This window comes from Neomonachus schauinslandi, chromosome 13, assembly GCF_002201575.2.
Source record: "Neomonachus schauinslandi chromosome 13, ASM220157v2, whole genome shotgun sequence".
Taxonomy (NCBI): Eukaryota; Metazoa; Chordata; class Mammalia; order Carnivora; family Phocidae; genus Neomonachus; species Neomonachus schauinslandi.
In genome coordinates this window covers 85,623,947-85,642,752 of record NC_058415.1, presented here as the reverse complement: position 1 = coordinate 85,642,752, position 18,806 = coordinate 85,623,947, and the positions used below count along the sequence as shown (strand labels likewise).

The 18,806-nt window shown below is 50.9% G+C and overlaps 2 protein-coding genes and 1 non-coding gene across 4 annotated transcripts in view; 2 read left to right on the top strand and 1 right to left on the bottom strand.

The window, feature by feature from the left end:
* Positions 1–14,284, bottom strand: part of LRSAM1 (leucine rich repeat and sterile alpha motif containing 1) — a 38,238-nt gene extending 23,954 nt beyond the window's left edge. For both annotated transcript variants that reach the window (XM_021691725.2, XM_021691726.2), the window contains exons 1-10: positions 14,202–14,284; positions 13,668–13,824; positions 11,372–11,478; positions 10,896–10,952; positions 10,287–10,331; positions 9,158–9,235; positions 7,981–8,049; positions 6,206–6,290; positions 5,042–5,163; positions 1,479–1,569 (exon numbers count right to left, since the gene is read on the bottom strand). In XM_021691725.2, coding sequence (XP_021547400.1) covers positions 1,479–1,569; positions 5,042–5,163; positions 6,206–6,290; positions 7,981–8,049; positions 9,158–9,235; positions 10,287–10,331; positions 10,896–10,952; positions 11,372–11,443 — 619 coding nt within the window. In that variant the 5' untranslated portion in view covers positions 11,444–11,478; positions 13,668–13,824; positions 14,202–14,284. The remainder of the gene's footprint in view (positions 1–1,478; positions 1,570–5,041; positions 5,164–6,205; positions 6,291–7,980; positions 8,050–9,157; positions 9,236–10,286; positions 10,332–10,895; positions 10,953–11,371; positions 11,479–13,667; positions 13,825–14,201) is intronic.
* On the top strand, positions 14,257–18,063 carry RPL12 (ribosomal protein L12). Its single transcript, XM_021691727.1, has 7 exons — positions 14,257–14,468; positions 15,059–15,132; positions 16,177–16,275; positions 16,636–16,717; positions 17,291–17,377; positions 17,736–17,848; positions 18,011–18,063. The coding sequence occupies exons 1-7, from the start codon at positions 14,432–14,434 to the stop codon at positions 18,014–18,016; spliced, it is 498 nt and encodes a 165-aa protein (XP_021547402.1). The 5' UTR covers positions 14,257–14,431; the 3' UTR covers positions 18,017–18,063.
* On the top strand, positions 17,078–17,206 carry LOC123326572. Its single transcript, XR_006541188.1, has one exon. It is a non-coding gene; the product is annotated as a small nucleolar RNA SNORA65 (small nucleolar RNA).
* Positions 18,064–18,806: the final 743 nt, after the last annotated feature.

Here is an 18,806-nt window from a genome sequence, read left to right as displayed (position 1 = left end):
CCAGGATCATGACCTGAGCCGAAGGCAGTTGCTTAACCAACTGAGCCACCCAGGCGCCCCCTCGCAGACACTTTTATCAGCACACGAGCACTGACCCCAAACCTGTTCATAAGGGTGATTTCACTCTTAAACATTCACCAAGCTATACGTGAAGAGTTTTTGCTCTTTTCTGTATGTATGTGATACTTCAGTTAAAAAAAAGTTACACAGGGCGCCTGGGTGGCTCAGTTGGTTAAGCGACTGCCTTCGGCTCAGGTCATGATCCTGGAGTCCCGGGATCGAGTCCCGCATCGGGCTCCCTGCTCGGCGGGGAGTCTGCTTCTCCCTCTGACCCTCCTCCCTCTCATGCTCTCTGTCTCCCATTCTCTCTCTCAGATAAATAAAAAATCTTAAAAAAAAAAAAAAGTGTCTGCGAGGTTCACCGTGGCCGTAGCAGTAAGACTGCTTTTTTTGTTCCTTTTGACTGCTGTATCGTATTCACGTGTGAGTCTGAGACAGCGTACTGACCCGTTCCACCACCGACGGGCATTTGGGTTGTGTGTGGTTTGGGCTATTATGAACAGTGCTGCCATGAGTATTTCTGTACTTGGCTTCCGACATATATTCATATGGACAGATCCTTTCCAACTTCATGGCTTGCCCTCTTTCCCTAAATGGTGTCTTTCTGATGTTAGTGAAATGTAATTTATCAACACTCTATGGTTGGTGCTGCCTGTTGAAGGAAAAAATTAAGGTTCTTTTTCCCCACATGAATATCCAGTTGATCTGGAATCATGTATGGAAGACTTCGCTTTCCTTTCTTGTTGCTTTGCCATGACATCTGTCACCCACAGCTGTATGAGTCTTGGCCATGTTCTACAAGTTCCCCAGGTGACAGGAGCCCCTAATTAAGACCATCTGCCAGACGGGAGGTAGCCAGGTACTCTGCCCTCCCCTCTGGGCACCTGGACCAATGGTGGCCCTGGGTTTTAGCTGCACTGTCACTTCTCCAAGTCCAGTTCACCGTGGCCTCGGTCCTGGATGACCCCAATGACCTCCTAACTGGTCCCTGGCCTCCACACTTGCTTTCTCCAGGCCCTTCTCCCTGCAGGTGGAGCGAGCCCTGTCCTGTGCAACACCAGGCCCCAAGGGCCTCCCCAGTCCCCTCTGCCACACGCTTCCCACTGCCCTACCCTTCTAGGCCCTTCAACATGCTTCTCCTCCCACCAGCAATGGCCTCCCCTCCTAAGTCCTAAACGCCCTCAGGTTTCAGCCAAGCCACTTTCTCGGACCTTCCCTGATGCCCCAACCTAACCAGTAACTCGATTTCCTGTGACCATCTGCTTTCCTTGTGTCTCCTGCCAGATCTGGAGAGCTCTGAGCAGGTGGGAACTGTGGTCTCCCCGGTCTCTGCTGTCCCCCACGTCTGGGCTGACACAGGGTGGTTGCTGGGACCATGCTTCTTCGCTGAGCGAAGGAGGCAGGCTGCCTGGCTTTACCTTTGCAGAGGAACTGCTGAATGGCCCGGGTGCCGGCACTGCACACCTCCTGCGGGGGGTAGACCATGGACGAGGCGTCGAGGCTCAGAGTCTGCAGACACAAGGGGGACCTCTTTATACATGTTATCAACCCAATCCCAAAGCACCTGGTTTAGTTACGAAGCTGTGTTCACCGTGTCCTCTGCTGAGCAGGGGCAGCTTACCTGTCTTGTTCCTGCTGCGTTCCCAGCACCTAAAATGGTGTTTGGTGTGCAGCCAGCACGTGATTCACGGTTTTGGATAAACTTATTTAAGTGGGAAAAAAGGAAATTGGAGGACAACATACAGAATAAGATTCCATGTTTGTTAAAAGAAATACTCCTATTCTCTCACATTAGTATATTTATAAAACAAATGTGTGGAGGAATATATATCAAACTCAAAATGGTTTCCTCTAAAGGGGAGATTCTGGGGTACTTTCTACATGAAATTGGAATTTTTTAACAGTGTGATTTTTTAAGTAAGAAAAAACCCAATGTTTATGCGGGCACACATGCACCTGCTTCTGGGTTTATGAGGCCCAGGAAGCAGGGACCTGGTTCACACAAATGCCCACAAAGCTGTCCACAGCCCTACCATGAGGTTTCCCGTTGTTTTTGTTTGTTGAATCAAGCCCTCCTGCTATCCTCTTCTTCCCAGAGACCTCCTGGACTTGGCACAAGTTATCTAAAGCCCCTTTCAGGAGCCCATATCCTCTCTGCCTGGGACAGACAGGCCCGCCCCAGGGGAAGGCCTGAGGGACCAGGCCGGAAGTGGCCCAGTGGGGAAAGCAGCTCAGACGCCCCCCAGGCCTGGCGAGCACAGCCCTCCCACCCGGGGACACGCACTGCAGGGGGAGCCTGCCCTGGAGCACAGGAACCAACTGCCTGAGGTTGGGGGCCCGAGAGCAGAAAACCCCATCCTGGGAGGCCGAACCTAAAGAAAATTCACCCACATGGGTAATACTGATCACCAACAGGAAAGTTGGGTGCTGGGGCTGCACCACCTGGTTTGGTGGCCATGAGCCACGCCTGGCCATGTCGGTTTACGTTGTAACTGACTAAAATGAAAGCGAATTTAAAGCTCAGTCCCTCAGTGGCACCAGCCACAGGTGGCCACGGCTGTGGGCCGCGGGACACACAGATGCGGGTGTCCCTGTTATCTGCGGGAGCAGCAACTGGACAGCGATGCATGCGGTCAGACCCCAGCTCATCCTGTCCCAGCTGTGTGCCCTTGAACAGGGCAGCTGACTTCCCTGAGGCTCGGCTCGGCTCCCTCCGAGTTCAACGGGCACGATAGCACCCAGCGGCAGGGCTGTTTGATGGGCAATAGATAAAACGTGAGAAAGACCTTGGCCTTAATTGAGAATGGTCACTTATGGTCCCATCCTGAAAAAGGGTTTGTCCAAGGTGCCACCAAGAAGCTCAAGCTTTTATTTATTTATTTATTTATTATTTTTTTTATTTTTTTATTTTTTAAAGATTTTATTTATTTACTTGAGAGAGAGAGAATGAGAGACAGAGAGCATGAGAGGGAGGAGGATCAGAGGGAGAAGCAGACTCCCCGCCGAGCAGGGAGCCCGATGCGGGACTCGATCCCGCGACTCCAGGATCACGACCCGAGCCGAAGGCAGTCGCTCAACCAACTGAGCCACCCAGGCGCCCTCAAGGTTTTTTTTTTAAAGAGTGGATGTAAAGTACAGCACTCCCAGAGCTCCCACTAGCTGACGTACGAGGGCTTCAGAATCAGCGTCGCTGTGAGCTGTGCGCTCAGGTACAGTGGCCACTAAGCACATGGGGGGTCTGGGTGGCTCAGTCAGTTAAGTGTCTCTCAATTTCAGCTCGGGTCATGATCTCAGGGTCGTGAGATCGAGCCCTACATGGGGCTCTGCGCTCGGCGGGGAGTCTGCTTCTCTCCCTCTCCCTCCGTCCCTCCCCCTGCTTGCATGCGTGTGCTCTCTCTCACCCCAGTAAATAAATAAATCTTAAAAAAAAAATGTACAAGTCAACATGTACTTCCTTGGTCATACTAGTCATACTCCAGTGCTTGAGGGCCACACGTGGCTAGTGGCTATCGACTTGGGACAGCACAGTCACTGGACATTTCCATCACTGCAGAAAGTTCTGTTGGACAGCACTGTCTCTCCAGCCTGCCTAGGGAGAGGGGCTGACCATCCTGTCCATTCTCAGGCTGGCTGCCACAGCGGGAGGGACCAGCCCCTGGGGTCAGCCCCCTTCCTTTGCTGTCTACATGCTCACCCACCCACTTCTGATAAAGATGCTGATAATCAGCAGTCTGGACTGAGAGGTAATTCACTGATGGCTCATCAGAGGGTTCTGGGATGTTGGCCAGACTATGTGTCATCGTGGAGAGGTAAGTCCCTGTTCCAGAGGCTGAGGTGCACAGAGGTGAAGAGCACACTGCCTGGTTTTCAACCCCATCTCTGCTATCACTGCTGTGTGGCCCCTGGGCAAGCTCCTTAAACTGCCCATGGCCTCGCTGCTTCACCTGCAAAAGGGCACAGCGGTATCTGGCTTGCAGGATATTCTTGAGGATTCAGGGAACTGATGCAGATTAAGCACCTAGCCTTGTAAGCACCAGATAAATGTGGGCTGTCTTGTCATCACAACCGTAAGGGCCCCCACCTTCCCTGAGCAAGCTGCCTTGTGTCAGTGTCTGTTAAGGCCTGAATTGTGTGACCCCCAAAAACATATATATGAAGTCCTAATCCCCTGTTACCTCAGATGCCACTGCATTTGGATGTAAGGTCTTTAAAGAAATAAACAAGTTCAAAATGAAGTCACCAGGCTGGGCCCTAATCCAGTATGTCTGGTATTCTTATCAGAAGAGGAGATTTGGACACAGGCCCATTGAGAGGGAAGATGACGTGAGGACACAGGGAGAAGAGAGCCATCTACAAGCCCCGGAGAGAGGCCTCAGAAGCAACCAACCCTTCCCTTGGACTTCCAGCTTCCAGAGCCGTGAGAAAATAAATCTCTTGTTCAAGCCACCCTGGCAAACCAATACAGTGACCCAGGAAGGGCTTGTCCCCCCTCCCTGCTCTGATGCTCAGCTTCCACACCTCCAAGTGAGGCTGCTCTCCCCGTCATGGAGCTCTGGGCTCTTCGCGATCTGGACCCTCCAAGACACAGCAACTGCCAACCACACCAGATCCCCCATTCCTCCCTTAACACCTCCTGTGCTGTGCACCTCCTGCGTTCTCTGTACCGTCCCCTGCACCTGAATGCTCCGTTACCCGTGTCTACTTCTCCGAAACGAGTTCCTCTCTCCAGGTCCGGCTCAAACACATCTTTCACAGAGTGTCGACCCCACTGGGATTCAGCGTTCTGTCTTCACTCCAGGAGTGTGTATTTCTGTCACTGTCACGGCAGCAGAAGTCACGTAATGACAACTGCTCGACATCACCCTCTCTGTGAGCTAACGACCGAGCCCAGCACTTCCTGACGAGCGCAGGCACTCAGGAACATGGAAGGGGGGGTGGGTGGGCCAGGGTGAACCCCAGGCAAGAACGGTTCCGCACTTACTTCCAGGGCTCGAACATGCGCGAGTAGCTGTGGTAACCTCTGCATCTCGTTTTCGCTGATGTCGAGAGTACGTAAGCTTCGAAGTTCCCCCAGGGTGTCTGGAAGCTCCTTCAGCTTGTTATCTGGAGAGATCCCAATGGCACAGCTCAACTTCCCAAAGCCCCTCCACCAGCTTCCTGCCTGACGCCGCCAGGACCTGGGGGCACGTGGGTGCCTCACTCTGATCCCGGGGTGTGCGCCAGGTCCTGAGACCTGAGGCTCCGTGAGGAAGGGCACAGGGATCCAGTTTCAGTGGCCTGGGTTCAAGTTCTTACTCCACCACTTACTAGCTGGGTGACTTTGGAAAATGGACTTTACCTCTTTGGGCCAGTTTTCTCATGTAAAATGGGGATAATGATATTGTTTGGGCTCATAGGAGCATCAAAGGATTCCACGAAACTATGCATATGAAGCCCTTAGCCTTCAGCACAGTGCCTGTCACACCGTAAGTGATCGATAAACACGGTATCATTATTTTTACCATCATTTAGATGTTACCAATGAGTAAACTGAGGCATTTTGTGCAGAAAGTGCTTAAGGACAACCAGAGGACACGAGGGAGCTGGGGGTATGGGAGGCAAGCACCCTGCATGTGACTCTGGGCTCTGTAACTATCACACTGGGTGGTCTTGAGCAAATCACTGCTCCCAGCCTCTTTTCTTCCCCTGTCAAGTGGGGGGCACCCCTCCCCGTCCCTGCCCGATGGACTTGGGAGGCTCGCTGCATCGCCAACTGAGGAAGCGCTCCTCCCCGAGGGTGAAGCGCTCGCTGTCAGAACCTGTACCGTGGCTCCTGGACGCTCTCCCCCAGCTAGGCTGCCACTCCGACTGTGCCTCATTACTACAGATATGGGGGCCCGAGTCCGGGAGCCTGGCTGTCAGAACTGGCTAGCCTCCTCTCTGTAAGGCCCTGAAGAGTCACAGGAACTCTCCAGACACCCTGTCTCTCATTACCATGGAGACAGACACCCCCCCCCCCAAGAAGGGGGTCAGTCCATTTTATAGGGACGCTCTAGGACTGGCTGCCCTCCTGCTCAGTGGTTCCCAGGAGGAGCACTCTGTGGATGCTGGCCGAAACAGCCCAGAGCCGACTGAAGTCACATGGACAGGGCGTTCTGGCCCCTACCTTTCACATTGAGGGTCTGGAGCTGGATCAGGTTCCCAATGGAACGTGGGAGATACGTCAGTTGATTCCTTTCCACATTCAATACCTAAGAGAAAAGGGAAAATGACACGAGAACCCAGACACAGAGAATAGGGTCTAGCCCTGCTTCAAGCCAGGCAGCATCTGGGTGCCGCACACACTTTAACTCCCCCTGACAGCCCTGCGAGGAAGGCACCGATGGTTATGATCCCTCGGGCTCAGAGTGGTGAAGTCACGTGCCTGAGAGAGCAGAGCCAGACCTGGAGCCGGTTCTTGCTGAGATTCCACCATTTATGGAGACCACAGAATGCCCCATGATGGTCCCACAATCAAGCAAGGAGGAAGAAGGGGATGAGCAGGTTCAGGGACCTGGGGGAGGCAGCCTATGACAGGGCTCTAGGAATCCCAGTGCTGGGGGAAGGAAGCTGAGCTGCATAAAGGCAGCGGGATATGCCCAAGGTCTCAAGGCTGGCAGCTGGTGGTGCCCAGACAGGATGGCAGGTCTGCTGGATTCCGCAGACCGTGCTCCCTCCTGGATGTGGCACTGTGAGGGGAGCAAGGCCAACAGGATGGCATGCTAAGTACTCATTAAACATTGATGTGATGGAAAGCTAAGGAGTCATTAAAAATAACGTGGCAGATGAATATTTGATGAACCAAAAGATGGTTAGGAGTTACTGTCAGGTATCCAAAAGTTACAAATCAATAAATGCAACAATTCTATAAAAATATACACGTTAAAAAAAGTCCCCAAAGATCCTACACCCAGGTATTCACTGTGGCTTCCTAAGGGGTGACAATTCCTACTATTCTGCCACATGTTCTGTGTGCCCTTGGGCACGTGACAGGCATCCCTCTGGACCTCAACTTTCTCACCTGTAAAATACAACATCACCCACATTGTAGGGTTGTTCATTCCCATCATTTCTTGGTCTCCTCCACGTTGGAGGCAGCGTGTGAGGTGGGGGTGCAGCCCTCCGAGGACTACGTCTCCGTCAAATCAGTAAACCCTTCATTAGGAACTACGCACGGCCATTAGTGCTCCCAAGGAAACAAGCTGGGGCTGAGACAGAGGCCCAGAAGGTGGATCTACTTTGACAGGGAGGTTGGGAGGGTTCTCAGGGACATTTGGGCTGACAGGGGATGAGCCGCTCAGGCAGAAGGGAGAGCTGAGGTCCGCACGGAGAGGCCCTGCACAGTAGGGCAGGAAGACCAGAAGGAGCTGACTGCCGGGAGCGAAGGGGACAGGAGAGGAGGCGGGACAGCAGGTGGGCCCATCGTACAGGGTCTGAAGGGGCACAGTGAAGAGAATGTGTTTTAATGTAAGTGTGAAGGAAAGCTGCTTCTTCCTCTGTAAAATGGGGCTAATGCTAGCACCTGCCTGACAGGGAGGCTGCAGGAAATCAGTAGATAATAGGAGGGAAATGCTCAGTTCCTTCATGCCCTTGTGGGCATGCGGGGGGCCCACGACTGATCCGAAGTGGGACGATGAGTCAGAGTGCTGAATTCATCATTTCCTGCTTCCTCCTTGTGGAAGCTCACGATGAAATCCCAAAAGCACAAGCCAAAAATATGGCATGGAGATTCCCACAGCTCAGACTCCCATGGCCAGGGCGTCACCGAGCTTCCTGACGGGAAAGGGGCAGAGGGCACCGGTGCCCAGGGCGGCCGTGGCCAGAGCCCCACCAGAACTCTCCAGGCTCGTGCAGTTTCTCACTTGCCGTCAGAGGCAGGTGTTGTGTGTCCTGCAGCCATACCTGGAGGGCAGTCAGCTGCCCTATGTCGTCAGGAAGAGCTGACAGCTGATTATCGTGAAGATCCAGAACCTGCAGGAGGAAGACAAGCTTAGGGGTCACAGTCACCAACTGAGAACGCCCGCAGACCTCTGGCTCTGGGGAGGTGAGAAGATACTGGGGCCCCTTCCTGCCTCTGGTGTTGAAACAACACCAGCCCCTCCCTCTCCAACTACGGGATCATTCCATCTCAGCTCCTTTTTCAAAACCATTTCTTCCTTTTTCTTTATCAAATATTTATTTTTAGCTGTTGAGTGAAAACAGTATGCTACGAAACGGTATGCCTAAGTATTTATGTTAAAAAGGAAAACCCTCAGAGTATAAGCACGTTTACGTAGAAAAAGACTATCAAATATGCAATAATATACTGACGGTGGTTCTCTGGAGTGTGAGATGACATTTTTCCTCCTTTGCTTAATTGTATTTGCTAATTTTTTTAGCAATACAAATGAGCAAACAAGGCATAGATCATATATACGGGTACATAAATATGTTCCATTTACATATATATGAAATAGAAACATGCACAAGTATAAAATAGATATTTAAAAAATGTATAAAATGTTATTTGTTTTACTACAAAAATAACAAGTGTTGGGCTAGAATAATAAAGAGAAGTAAAAACCACCCCAACTCCTACAAACCAGAGTTAACCACGAAAGCCACTCTGATGCCTGATGCTGCCATTTTTTTCTATGGCGTGCGCCCACGGTCAGCTCATGTTCACGTGGAATAATCCCGAGGCCACAGGCCACATGTACTGTGAATATGTCTCAGTCCCTGTCCCCGAGAGGCTGTCAGGAGGAAGTCAGCCCCACACCGACCGCATGATGCCCGGCGTCCCTCCGGGGCCTTCTTGTTTGGGCCCGTCAGTCTCCACACTCTGAGTTCACCTGCTCTGAGTTTTCTGCTTTGCCTTTCTACCTGTTGGGCAAGATCCCCTGAAGGCAGGGCCTGTGGCTGGTTATCTCTGCAACCCCACCCCATGCACAGCACTCAGGTGCCCCATAAACTGTGCTAATCCAACCCCAGCCTGACTATTAAGTTAGGCTCGTGTAGCATTAACTTTAACAAAGGGAGCTTGGCTGTCACGTGGTACACCAGGCAGAGTCCCTGAGCCCTGGGAGAAGGGCCCCAGTACCTTGATGGTTATGAGACTCAGGAGGCTGCAGGATTTAGGGAGCAGGGAGGTGAGGTGATTCGTGTGGACAACCAACACCTGTGTGAGAAAGATGTGTGGTGTGTCAGCCGGAGGGAGAACGGCAAGCATGGCAGCCAGCCTGGTGTAGGATGCACTGCAGACCCTGCATGCCCGCTCTTCCCTGCTTTCCCGGACACTGCAATGGGGGACGTGGCTCAGAATCGTGGAACCTCCAAATGGGGAATCAGATGACCTGAAAGCCTGTAATTTCAAGGGTGGAAGGGATCTTCAAGGCCTAATGCTACCTTCCATCCTGAGAAGGGTCCCCGTGCAGCTGTCCTGATTGTAACCTCCCCCAGCGTCAGCATCGTCATGTGGGGAACAGAGAATAATAAAGTACCTGCCTCTGAGGGCTGCCTGTACGATTAACAAAATAACAGACAAAAAGCACTGAGCCCAGGGCTGGCCTGGGGTCCGGTGCTCAATCCGTGTCATCTGTTGCTATTTGTATAGCATCGACCCCCACATAGAAACTTCTAGTGTCAAGGAGCTCACTAGGCTGTTTCTATGGAACATTTTTTACCTCCCTTCATTAGATAATTCATTTAGAATGCTCCTAGTTGTCTACATGCAAAGCCACGATGCCTTTCCGAAAAATCATTCATTCCATTCTTACTCTCTCTGCCGGGTGACCAGAATGAAGTAAGTACAGCTTTCATTGTTATGAACAACAAGGTCACCCCGTGTTTACTGCGGCAGGCGTCATACCCGGTGCATTCCAGTCTCCACCTATCTACCTCCCTGCGTGTCACTCTTTTAATTCTCATGCTACCTCTGTGAGAGTAGAACTAGAAATAGGAATGTCTTCATTTCACAGATGAAAAAAAAGGATGTAAGAGTTGGCGGAAGTTGCCCAACTCACGAGGGCCAAGGCCAGGATGTGACCCAGGCCCATCTGACACCAAACTCAACTCTTCCAATTGTGCAAACACCTACTTCAAGCTGAAAGGGTGAAAATCAGGGAAAAGGGAGATGTCTACGCCAAGAAGACAGTGCCTAAAAGTCCCACCTGATTTCAAACAAGCAAACATGCAATAAACAAGTCTATGAAAATGAAGATCCACCTTACCTTCTTCTGTAGAACTTTGCATGTTGCAAAAGCTCCAAATGGAATCTAAGATAAGAGAAAGAAAAGTCAGTGCCTCCCCTCCTGCCGGTTTTTGTTTTCTGAGTGGCACACATGTGAGGGAGAGATGGGGCAGGAGGTGATCAAGTGCAAAATCCTCATGTGCAGAGCAGCCGAGAGTGTGATGGGGGAGGCTGGTGAGGAATGCTGCTGGGATGTGGTCAGCCCTCTCCTGCAATCAGCTGGCAGGAGACTGCCCTGCCCGGCCCCAGCCCGCACACCATCCCCAGCCCGCACACCATACCCATCGATAGCTCTATTGGGGCAAGAGAAAGATCTCTGGTGCTATACAGAGGCTGGAGAAACCCAGATTCTTCCAGTTCCCTAGAAATCTGTGGGTACATTTTCTAGACTCCTTGATTCTCATAGACTGTGTTGAGGCCACCGATCATCTCAATTCTTTTGAATAAGAACAAAATCCAAGAACACTTCACTTGACTGATGCTTCTGGTGTTCTAAAAGCCCCAGTCCACATCTGTCTTTCTCAGGGACATGTGATCCAAGAAAAAAGGACAGATCAAATTCACAGCCAGAACACCAGCCCCGATTTACCTCTGAGAGCTCACATTTAGAGATGTCAAGAATGTCGTCGGCCCCAGCTTCTTTTGCCTGACAATAAAAAGAATAATAAAAAACGCGTTCAAACAAAACACCTTGCAGAGCGGACAAACCAGCCAAAGAAACACAGGATCAAGTTGCTGTAAGAGACCAAAGACACCATCTGGTTCAACTAATCCATTTTTCAGGTGCACCAATGATCCCTGCTTCAGTGGGGCTTGAGGTCCAGCACGAAAGAGCAAATGAACAAGTAATGACAACTGTCATCAGTTCCCTCGGGAGGGAAGCGGAAGGCACTCCCAAGTACCAGACGGGAGGCCTCACTGGTCTGCTTTGAGTCAGAGATCTCCTCTGGGGGTCAGGGAGGCAGATGGGAGGGAGGGAGCACACAGCTTGTCTGGGGGGAGCGTGGAGCCCCATTCCATGAGGGCAGAGGCAGAGATGGACTCAGGAAACCCATTTTCCCTCACCAGACACATCTGATACTCCAGGCGTTTCCGAGCCTCTTCACTGGGTTTCCGCTTCCGGAAGAAGAGCGGCATTCTTTTTTCTCCCCCCTGGAGTAATCTTCAGGACTCTAGGGCACAGGAGAGAAATCAGGGCCTGGGGACCCAGGACAGGCAGCACACTAACGCAGAACGCATAGCTCATCTGCCGGACTGTATGACCCTTGATGGCTGTGTCTGCGTCCATCTCAACCATCCATCTGTGCCATGAGCCCAGCACAGCAGGTCTTTCTAAGGATGCTCTTTGAGAATGTGTAACAGACGGGACCAATGAATCACTTCTAGTTCCTGAAACACTGTCAGAGTGGCATCAGCAAACCAAACACTCCACCAGCTACATCATAAGCAAAGAGAGCTCTTAATTGAATAAAAATTCCAAGGCAATCCTCAGACACCTTACCACCCTCACTGCTACTGTTCCATCTGATTCTCACCACAGCCCGGTTTAAAGTGATGAAACGGGCGCATGAGCTCAGTAATCTGGTTATATGGCCTGGATTGTAGCAAAACCAGTTTGGAGCTCTGTTCTTTCGAGTCCTGATACTGTGGGGTTTGCCCAACTCCTTCATGCTCGAATAACTTAGCACACACTAATTACAGTGTCCTGAACTCAGAAGCCAGGTGCTTACTGCCTGCCCAGTACCTGCAAGGATGAGCACTTGATAAGGGATAACAGTGGGCCCAGGAAGCAATCATCCAGGAAAGCTTATGGTTAACAGCACAGGCTTTGGGATGAAATGTAACTGGGTTTATGGCAGTTCCTCAAAAAATTAAAAATAGGGGCGCCTGGGTGGCTCAGTCGGTTAAGCGACTGCCTTCGGCTCAGGTCATGATCCTGGAGTCCCGGGATCGAGTCCCGCATCGGGCTCCCTGCTCGGCGGGGGGTCTGCTTCTCCCTCTGTCCCTCCCCCCTCTCATGTGCTCTCTCTCATTCTCTCTCTCAAATAAATAAATAAAAAAATCTTTAAAAAAAAAAAATTAAAAATAGAAATACCCTACGACCCAGCAATTGCACTACGAGGTATTTACCCTAAAGACACAAAGGTAGTGATCAGAAGGGGCACGTGCACCCCAATGTTTATAGCATTATCAATAATAGCCAAACTATGGAAAAAGCCCAAATGGCCATTGATTGATGAATGAATAAAAAAAATGTTGTGTGTATGTATATACACAATGGAATCTCACTCAGCCATCAAAAATGAAATCTTGCCATTTGCAATGATACAGCTAGAGTGTTATTATGCTAAATAAAATAAGTCACTCAGAAAAAGACTAATACTATATGATTTCACTCATATGTGGAAATTAAGAAAAAAAAAAAACAGATGAACATATGGGAAGGCAAAAAAAAGAAAGAGGCAGGCAAACCATAAGAGGCTCTTAACAATAAAAAACAAACTGAGGATTAATGGAGGGAGGTGGGTGGCGGATGGGTTGAATGGGTGATGGATATTAAGAACAGCCCTTGTTATGATGAGCACTGGGTGTTATATGTAATTAATGAATCGCTAAATTCTATTCCTGAAACCAGTATTACATTATATGTTAACTAACTAGAATTGAAATAAAAAATTGAAATAAAAAAAATGTAACTGGGTTTGAATCCCAGATCTGCCATCCACCAACCATGTCACCTTTGTTCAATCTCTCTGAGCCTCAGTTTCCTCATCTGTATAACAATCTTACCAATACCTGGTTCTGGGAGGATCCAGTGATTTCATATATGTAAAACTCATAGCACCTTACCTGGCACATAATCACTGCTCAATCAATGCCAGCCACATAGCACTATACATCTGACGAATATTTATTCAGGGCCCACCACAGCTAGCGGGAAGACGCAGTTGAAAAGATACACACCCACTCCTCAAGGGGAGGGGTAGAGATCACAGGTCTCCTCCCATAGCGGCCTGGGCAGTCTGGGGAGACTGCCAACCTGCAGAGCTGGCTCAGGCTCCTCTTGTCACCCCACTTGCCAGCAGGGGTGGGGAATAGTCTAAAAACAGCCCTCCCCCATCCCTCCCAGATGACAAGCTCTTCTGCTCCCCAAGGACTAACCCTCTCTCATCCCGTCCCCAAAGTCCAGCCCTCCCACCACCTCCCCCACAGTGATCATCCCTTCTCCATCCCTCCCATAAGATCAGCTCTTCCCAACCTGCTCCCCGATGTCCACCCCTCATCCATTCCTTCCCCCAACGTCTAGCCCATTGGAAGAACCACACCCATTCTCCCCAGGCTGGAGTGGGGAGAGCCCCACCTGGCTTTGTGGGTGGACAGGTCACCGATGCTCCTTCCCACGGGTGGACCTGACGGCAGGCAGATCACTCGTAGGGCTTGGTCATGGACACAGGGTCGCAGACCACCGGACACGAGCCCGGGCGGAGCCGGAGTCTGGTCTCCTCCAAACGCAGAAGCTGGGGACCGAAACTCAGAATCTCAGAAAGTCATGCAGACCAGGATGACGAAGTCTAAGACTCTGAGAACCACAGAATCTTGGAATTAAGAGCTGGACCAAATTTAGACCTGAATAAAATTGTTTCGATAACCAAAATGCACATATCACGAAGGAGCTAAAAGGGGACCGGGGGTCGCCATGGCCCTACAGTCTCGGAATGGGGGTGCGGACCCCTTAGGGGAGGGGCGGGGCTTTGCGACAGGGACCAAAGGGTGACCCTCACGATAAGGAAGAATAGAGAACAGCGGGGCCCTGGGGCAGCCCTCTCTTGTCTGCCGCCCCCCCCCAGGCGAACCTCCCCGAATCCCCCCCTCTGAACCCCTAGTTACAACTCACCGCGGAGCCGGCGTCAACCTCAGGCACCTGCCCACAAGTAACATGGCAGCAAGGGCGTCGCTGGGAGGCTGGGCGGAGCCGACGGTTCTCGCGAGAATCGCGCTTTCCTGCCTATATCCGGCGCAGTCAGAAGACCTTCCGGTCTTTTGGCTTTCGGCTCGGGGCGGCAAAGGTGCAACTTTCTTCGGTCGTCCCGAATCCGGGTTCATCCGACACCAGCCACCTCCGCCATGCCGCCTAAGTTCGACCCCAACGAGATCAAAGTCGGTGCGTGCTTTAGATGTGGCTGGGGCTGCGAGATGGAGCGGAGCATCCCTCCTCCCCGCAGCCCGTCGGGCCTCCGGCCCAGCCGCCGTTGCCTTTCCCACGCCGGGCTTTTTTAAGTTGCTGCCTGCTAGAGGCCTTCGCAGTGCAGCGATCAGGGCGCTGTGAGGTCCTGGCCGAGTCTCTGACTCATTCTGGGCCTCCGCTTCCCCACGTGTAAATGGGGAGGGAGGACCGGACGACCTGTGGTGGCTTTGCAGCCCGCACGCCTTAAGGGTAAGGTTTGTGCCCCGGGCGCGTCCCCCCTGCACTGGGTTGGCCGGTGGCCGGGCTGTCTCCACGCCGGCCCCGTGCAGGCCTCGGTAGCCGTAGCTGAGCCGAAGGCCGCTGTCCCACGTGGCCCTTGGAGCGGTCCACGTCAGGGGGGAGGCGGCTCGCCCGCTGCGGTTGGGTGGCTTTCTTCGCTCCCAGCTGAGGCTCTTGGTGCTGTTCCGAGAATTGACAAGTGGAGTGGTCAGCCCCAGAAAGATTCGGAGAGAGGGCTGTGGCTCCGGGCTCCCTCTGCAGGGACACTGATCTTTTCTTTCTCCCAGTGTACCTGAGGTGCACCGGTGGCGAAGTCGGTGCCACGTCTGCCCTGGCCCCGAAGATCGGCCCGCTGGGTCTGGTAAGTCATCCTCGTGGAGGGCGGTTTCTTAGCTTGCATTGGTTTGTGCAAACGAGACTGGATCTGAGGTGCCTTCCACGTTGACGGATTGGCAACCCCTGCTGCACCTCGAGCCTCTGAACTGGAAGTGCTCCCATAACAAGGTCTTATACGAGATTGGAACGTGCTACTTTGAAGCTGTGACTTTCACTCTCCAGGGTCAAGATCTTAACTGCAACTGCGGCCTTAAGCGTACATGAGGCATGGGCTGGAGGTCTCGTGTGAAGGTTTAGAAGAGTAGCTTAGTGACACTGGGCAGCCTGCTTAGCCTGTTGTTTAGTCAGGGCAATGGGCGTATCACTGATGGGGTTAAATATCGGTAGAGAGGATTAAATGGGATGTGGGTTAAGATCCTGGTGAACTTAACATAGAAGCTTGTATAACCTACTCACTAATATGACCAGCTTCACTGATGACCCCCTCCCTATCTACTCACTTCTCCATTTTGTGCTTTTACTGAGCTTGCGTTTCTCTGAATAGTATTAGGCCTTTATTCCTTGGACATTGGTCTCCTGAACCAAACATTGTTCCCACGTGGGCTTGCTTAACCAGTGTGTTACACTTTTCCTTGGCTCTCCATTTAGTTGGCACCCGCTGAACGTCTTTCCTGTTCAGGCTAGTGGTCGTTAGGAAGTCTAAGTAGTAAATGCCCAGATCCCATCCTTGCAGAAACCTGGTGTCTTTAGAATTCTCCCAAGTGATTTGAATGTAACCAGTGTTGGAAATTCCTACGTTATCACATGGGTCCTTATGGGAGGGTGGGTAGGTGAGGGACTTTGCCATCTTACGACCCTGGGCCTGCATCCCCAAACAAACTTCACCTCTAGCCCCATCTCCCTGATGTCTGCTACTGTGATAGCCATGCCTTGATTTGGTGGGTGCAGTTACGTGCTTCAAACAGTGCTCTGTGTGCTGGCCCAGGGTGTCAGCCAAGTGAGAGGGATGGGTTTGCAGACTGTACATCAACTTAGAGCACAGTGTGATGATACACCTTTCTTTCTCTAGTCTCCAAAAAAGGTTGGTGATGACATCGCCAAGGCAACCGGTGACTGGAAGGGCCTAAGGATTACGGTGAAACTGACCATTCAGAACAGACAGGCCCAGGTACTTGGTTTGAGGGGGAGGGCAGAGGTCGCAACCCTCTGGGATTCCTGGGGGGAAGGTTTTTGCCACCTGCAACCAGTCGTGAGCTGCTGAGGGCAATTTTAAGTGTGGGGAAGGCTTTTTTGAGAGGATGGATCAAGAAAGCGAAGATGTGAGCCTAATACTAACTCTTGTCACCTGTGTGACATTGGGCAAATCACTGTGTCTCTTAGGCTAGAACATGTTTCGATTGTGACAATAACTCGAGAATGTACAGCAAACCCAGTCTGGCCCGTGTTTTTTGAGAGCCAGGTTGCAGTATTGATGGTCTTCCTTAGAGGGTGGAATGGGGCTTATTCACATGGAGAATCTCTTCTGCAGATTGAAGTGGTACCTTCTGCCTCTGCCCTGATTATCAAAGCCCTCAAGGAACCACCAAGAGACAGAAAGAAGCAGAAAAACAGTGAGTGGCCTTTTCCCTGGTAATTTGTGAGTGGTGTCATCTACCCAGTGTGATAATTCAGCAGGTTTTCCCTTTGATGAAACCTAGGGGGAGGAGTAGAGGGATTTGATAAGCTGTTAGCCAGGCACCCCCAGGAAGTGTCGTGTGGCTCCCCAGTCCCTAACGTGAGGCTGGCCCTACTCAGTGCTTGCAGGAGGGAAACAGTAGGGTGAAGTGATAATGATAACCAGTTATCAGGCCACTTCTGAGCTGGATGATGCTCTGAACAGCTTAACCCCAGTAACCAAAACTTGTCTTTTTTCATATTTAAAATAGTCTCATTTGTATAAGATTAGCAAAGACTTGATTTTGCCCCAGCCACCTGCCACTGCACCCGATCAGTTTCTGTTGGCTGGTGCAATCCAGTGGTGAGCTGATAGTAAACCCCAGCTTAGGAAACAGGGTTGTTCTGCATGTGGATGACTCTGTGCCGAAAGCATGGGAACAGCCTGGAAATAAAGACAAGGGAGTGCATGATGTGGTCTGCTTTGGCCTTGGGTGACCAAGCTTAAATGCTGTTTTTCTTTTCTGCAGTTAAGCACAGTGGAAATATCACTTTTGATGAGATTGTCAATATTGCCCGACAGATGCGACACCGATCTTTAGCCAGAGAACTCTCTGGTAAGTGGACAACATAGAACCACCTTGTTACATGGGGTGTATTCAGTGTGTGGTAGCATTTCCCAATTTGAAGGGAAGTTACTGTAAGATCTACAATTTGGGTGGCAGAATGGCTTGGTATCAGTGAATATTAGGGGCTGGATGTGTTTGCGTATGAAGGGACCTATGGAGACTTTGCATTAAGAGCTTACGTAACTAAATGGAGTTCGGAATCTTGGATTAGAGGAGTGGGAATGTCATTCCATAAAATAGGATTAATTCCTCCTTGCCTTCTGTGAAACTCCCAAGTATTTCCCCATGGGTATCTGAGGATCGTGAGGGACTGAAGCTCCTCTGGTGCTACTTTTCTGAATTCTAGGAACCATTAAAGAAATCCTGGGGACTGCCCAGTCTGTGGGGTGCAATGTTGACGGCCGCCACCCTCATGACATCATAGATGACATCAACAGTGGTGCGGTGGAATGCCCAGCTGTAAGTGACTTCTGTTTCACTTGCCTAAAGCAGGGTGAGAGCTGGAGGAAGGCTAACGTATTCATGGAGATAGGCTGGAACAGTTCTAGAAATGGTCAGTAGTGGGTTTGGAATATAAGATTTTTTTGTCCTACTGACATATTTCTTTTTTCTTTCCCACAGAGTTAACTACAAAGGAAAATGTTTCAATAAAGGATCATTTGACAACCAGTGGACCTTTTGATGTGGCCTCTTCCTTGGGGGAGCTAGCTCCTTTGTGGTCAGATGGTGGGCCAGGGTGGCAGAACCTGTGAAGTAGTAGCTATTTGGGTAACAAGTTCCTTCTGGGTGACAGATTGATGCCCTGTATGGGACTAGCTCAGAGAAGACACCTCAAGTTCTTGGCCTTTTGTAGGCCGCCTATGCATAGAACTCTTCATAAGAATAAAATTCTTTGTCAAAAAGAAAACTTGTACCTCAGCATGAATACATGGCAAGGAATCTCCATCCCAGACCAGTTTCAATCTTGAGTTGGGCTAGGGGCCCATAGCCCTTAATGCAAGCAAGCCCTATCAGTTCCAGTGTACAGCTAGGCTTAAGAGGCACTGATGCGAACTTGACCTTTGTCTTGAGTCCTTGAGGGCCATTTTCTAATGGCATGTTTTGGTCTTTCCGAGTCTTGCTCTTTTTCATTAGTTATGTTCCTTTTGACTCGAGCTCATGACTCCTTTCTATTTTAAGTGTGGTAAATGGAAGGATGAAACCAAAATACCTGGGAGCTGGGGTGAGCTACATCTGAGTAGCTTAGAGGGGCTTCTGGGTATCAGCCTAAAGGGAGGGGCTTAGGAGTAACTTACCCAAGAGCTTAATGTCCTTGGCATTAGTTGTATTCTTGCCTTAAATTTATCAATAGGCCTTTAAAGTAGGTGGGTTTTAATTTCCTCCCCTCCCCCATAAGCAGGGTTGGAGAACTGTAGTG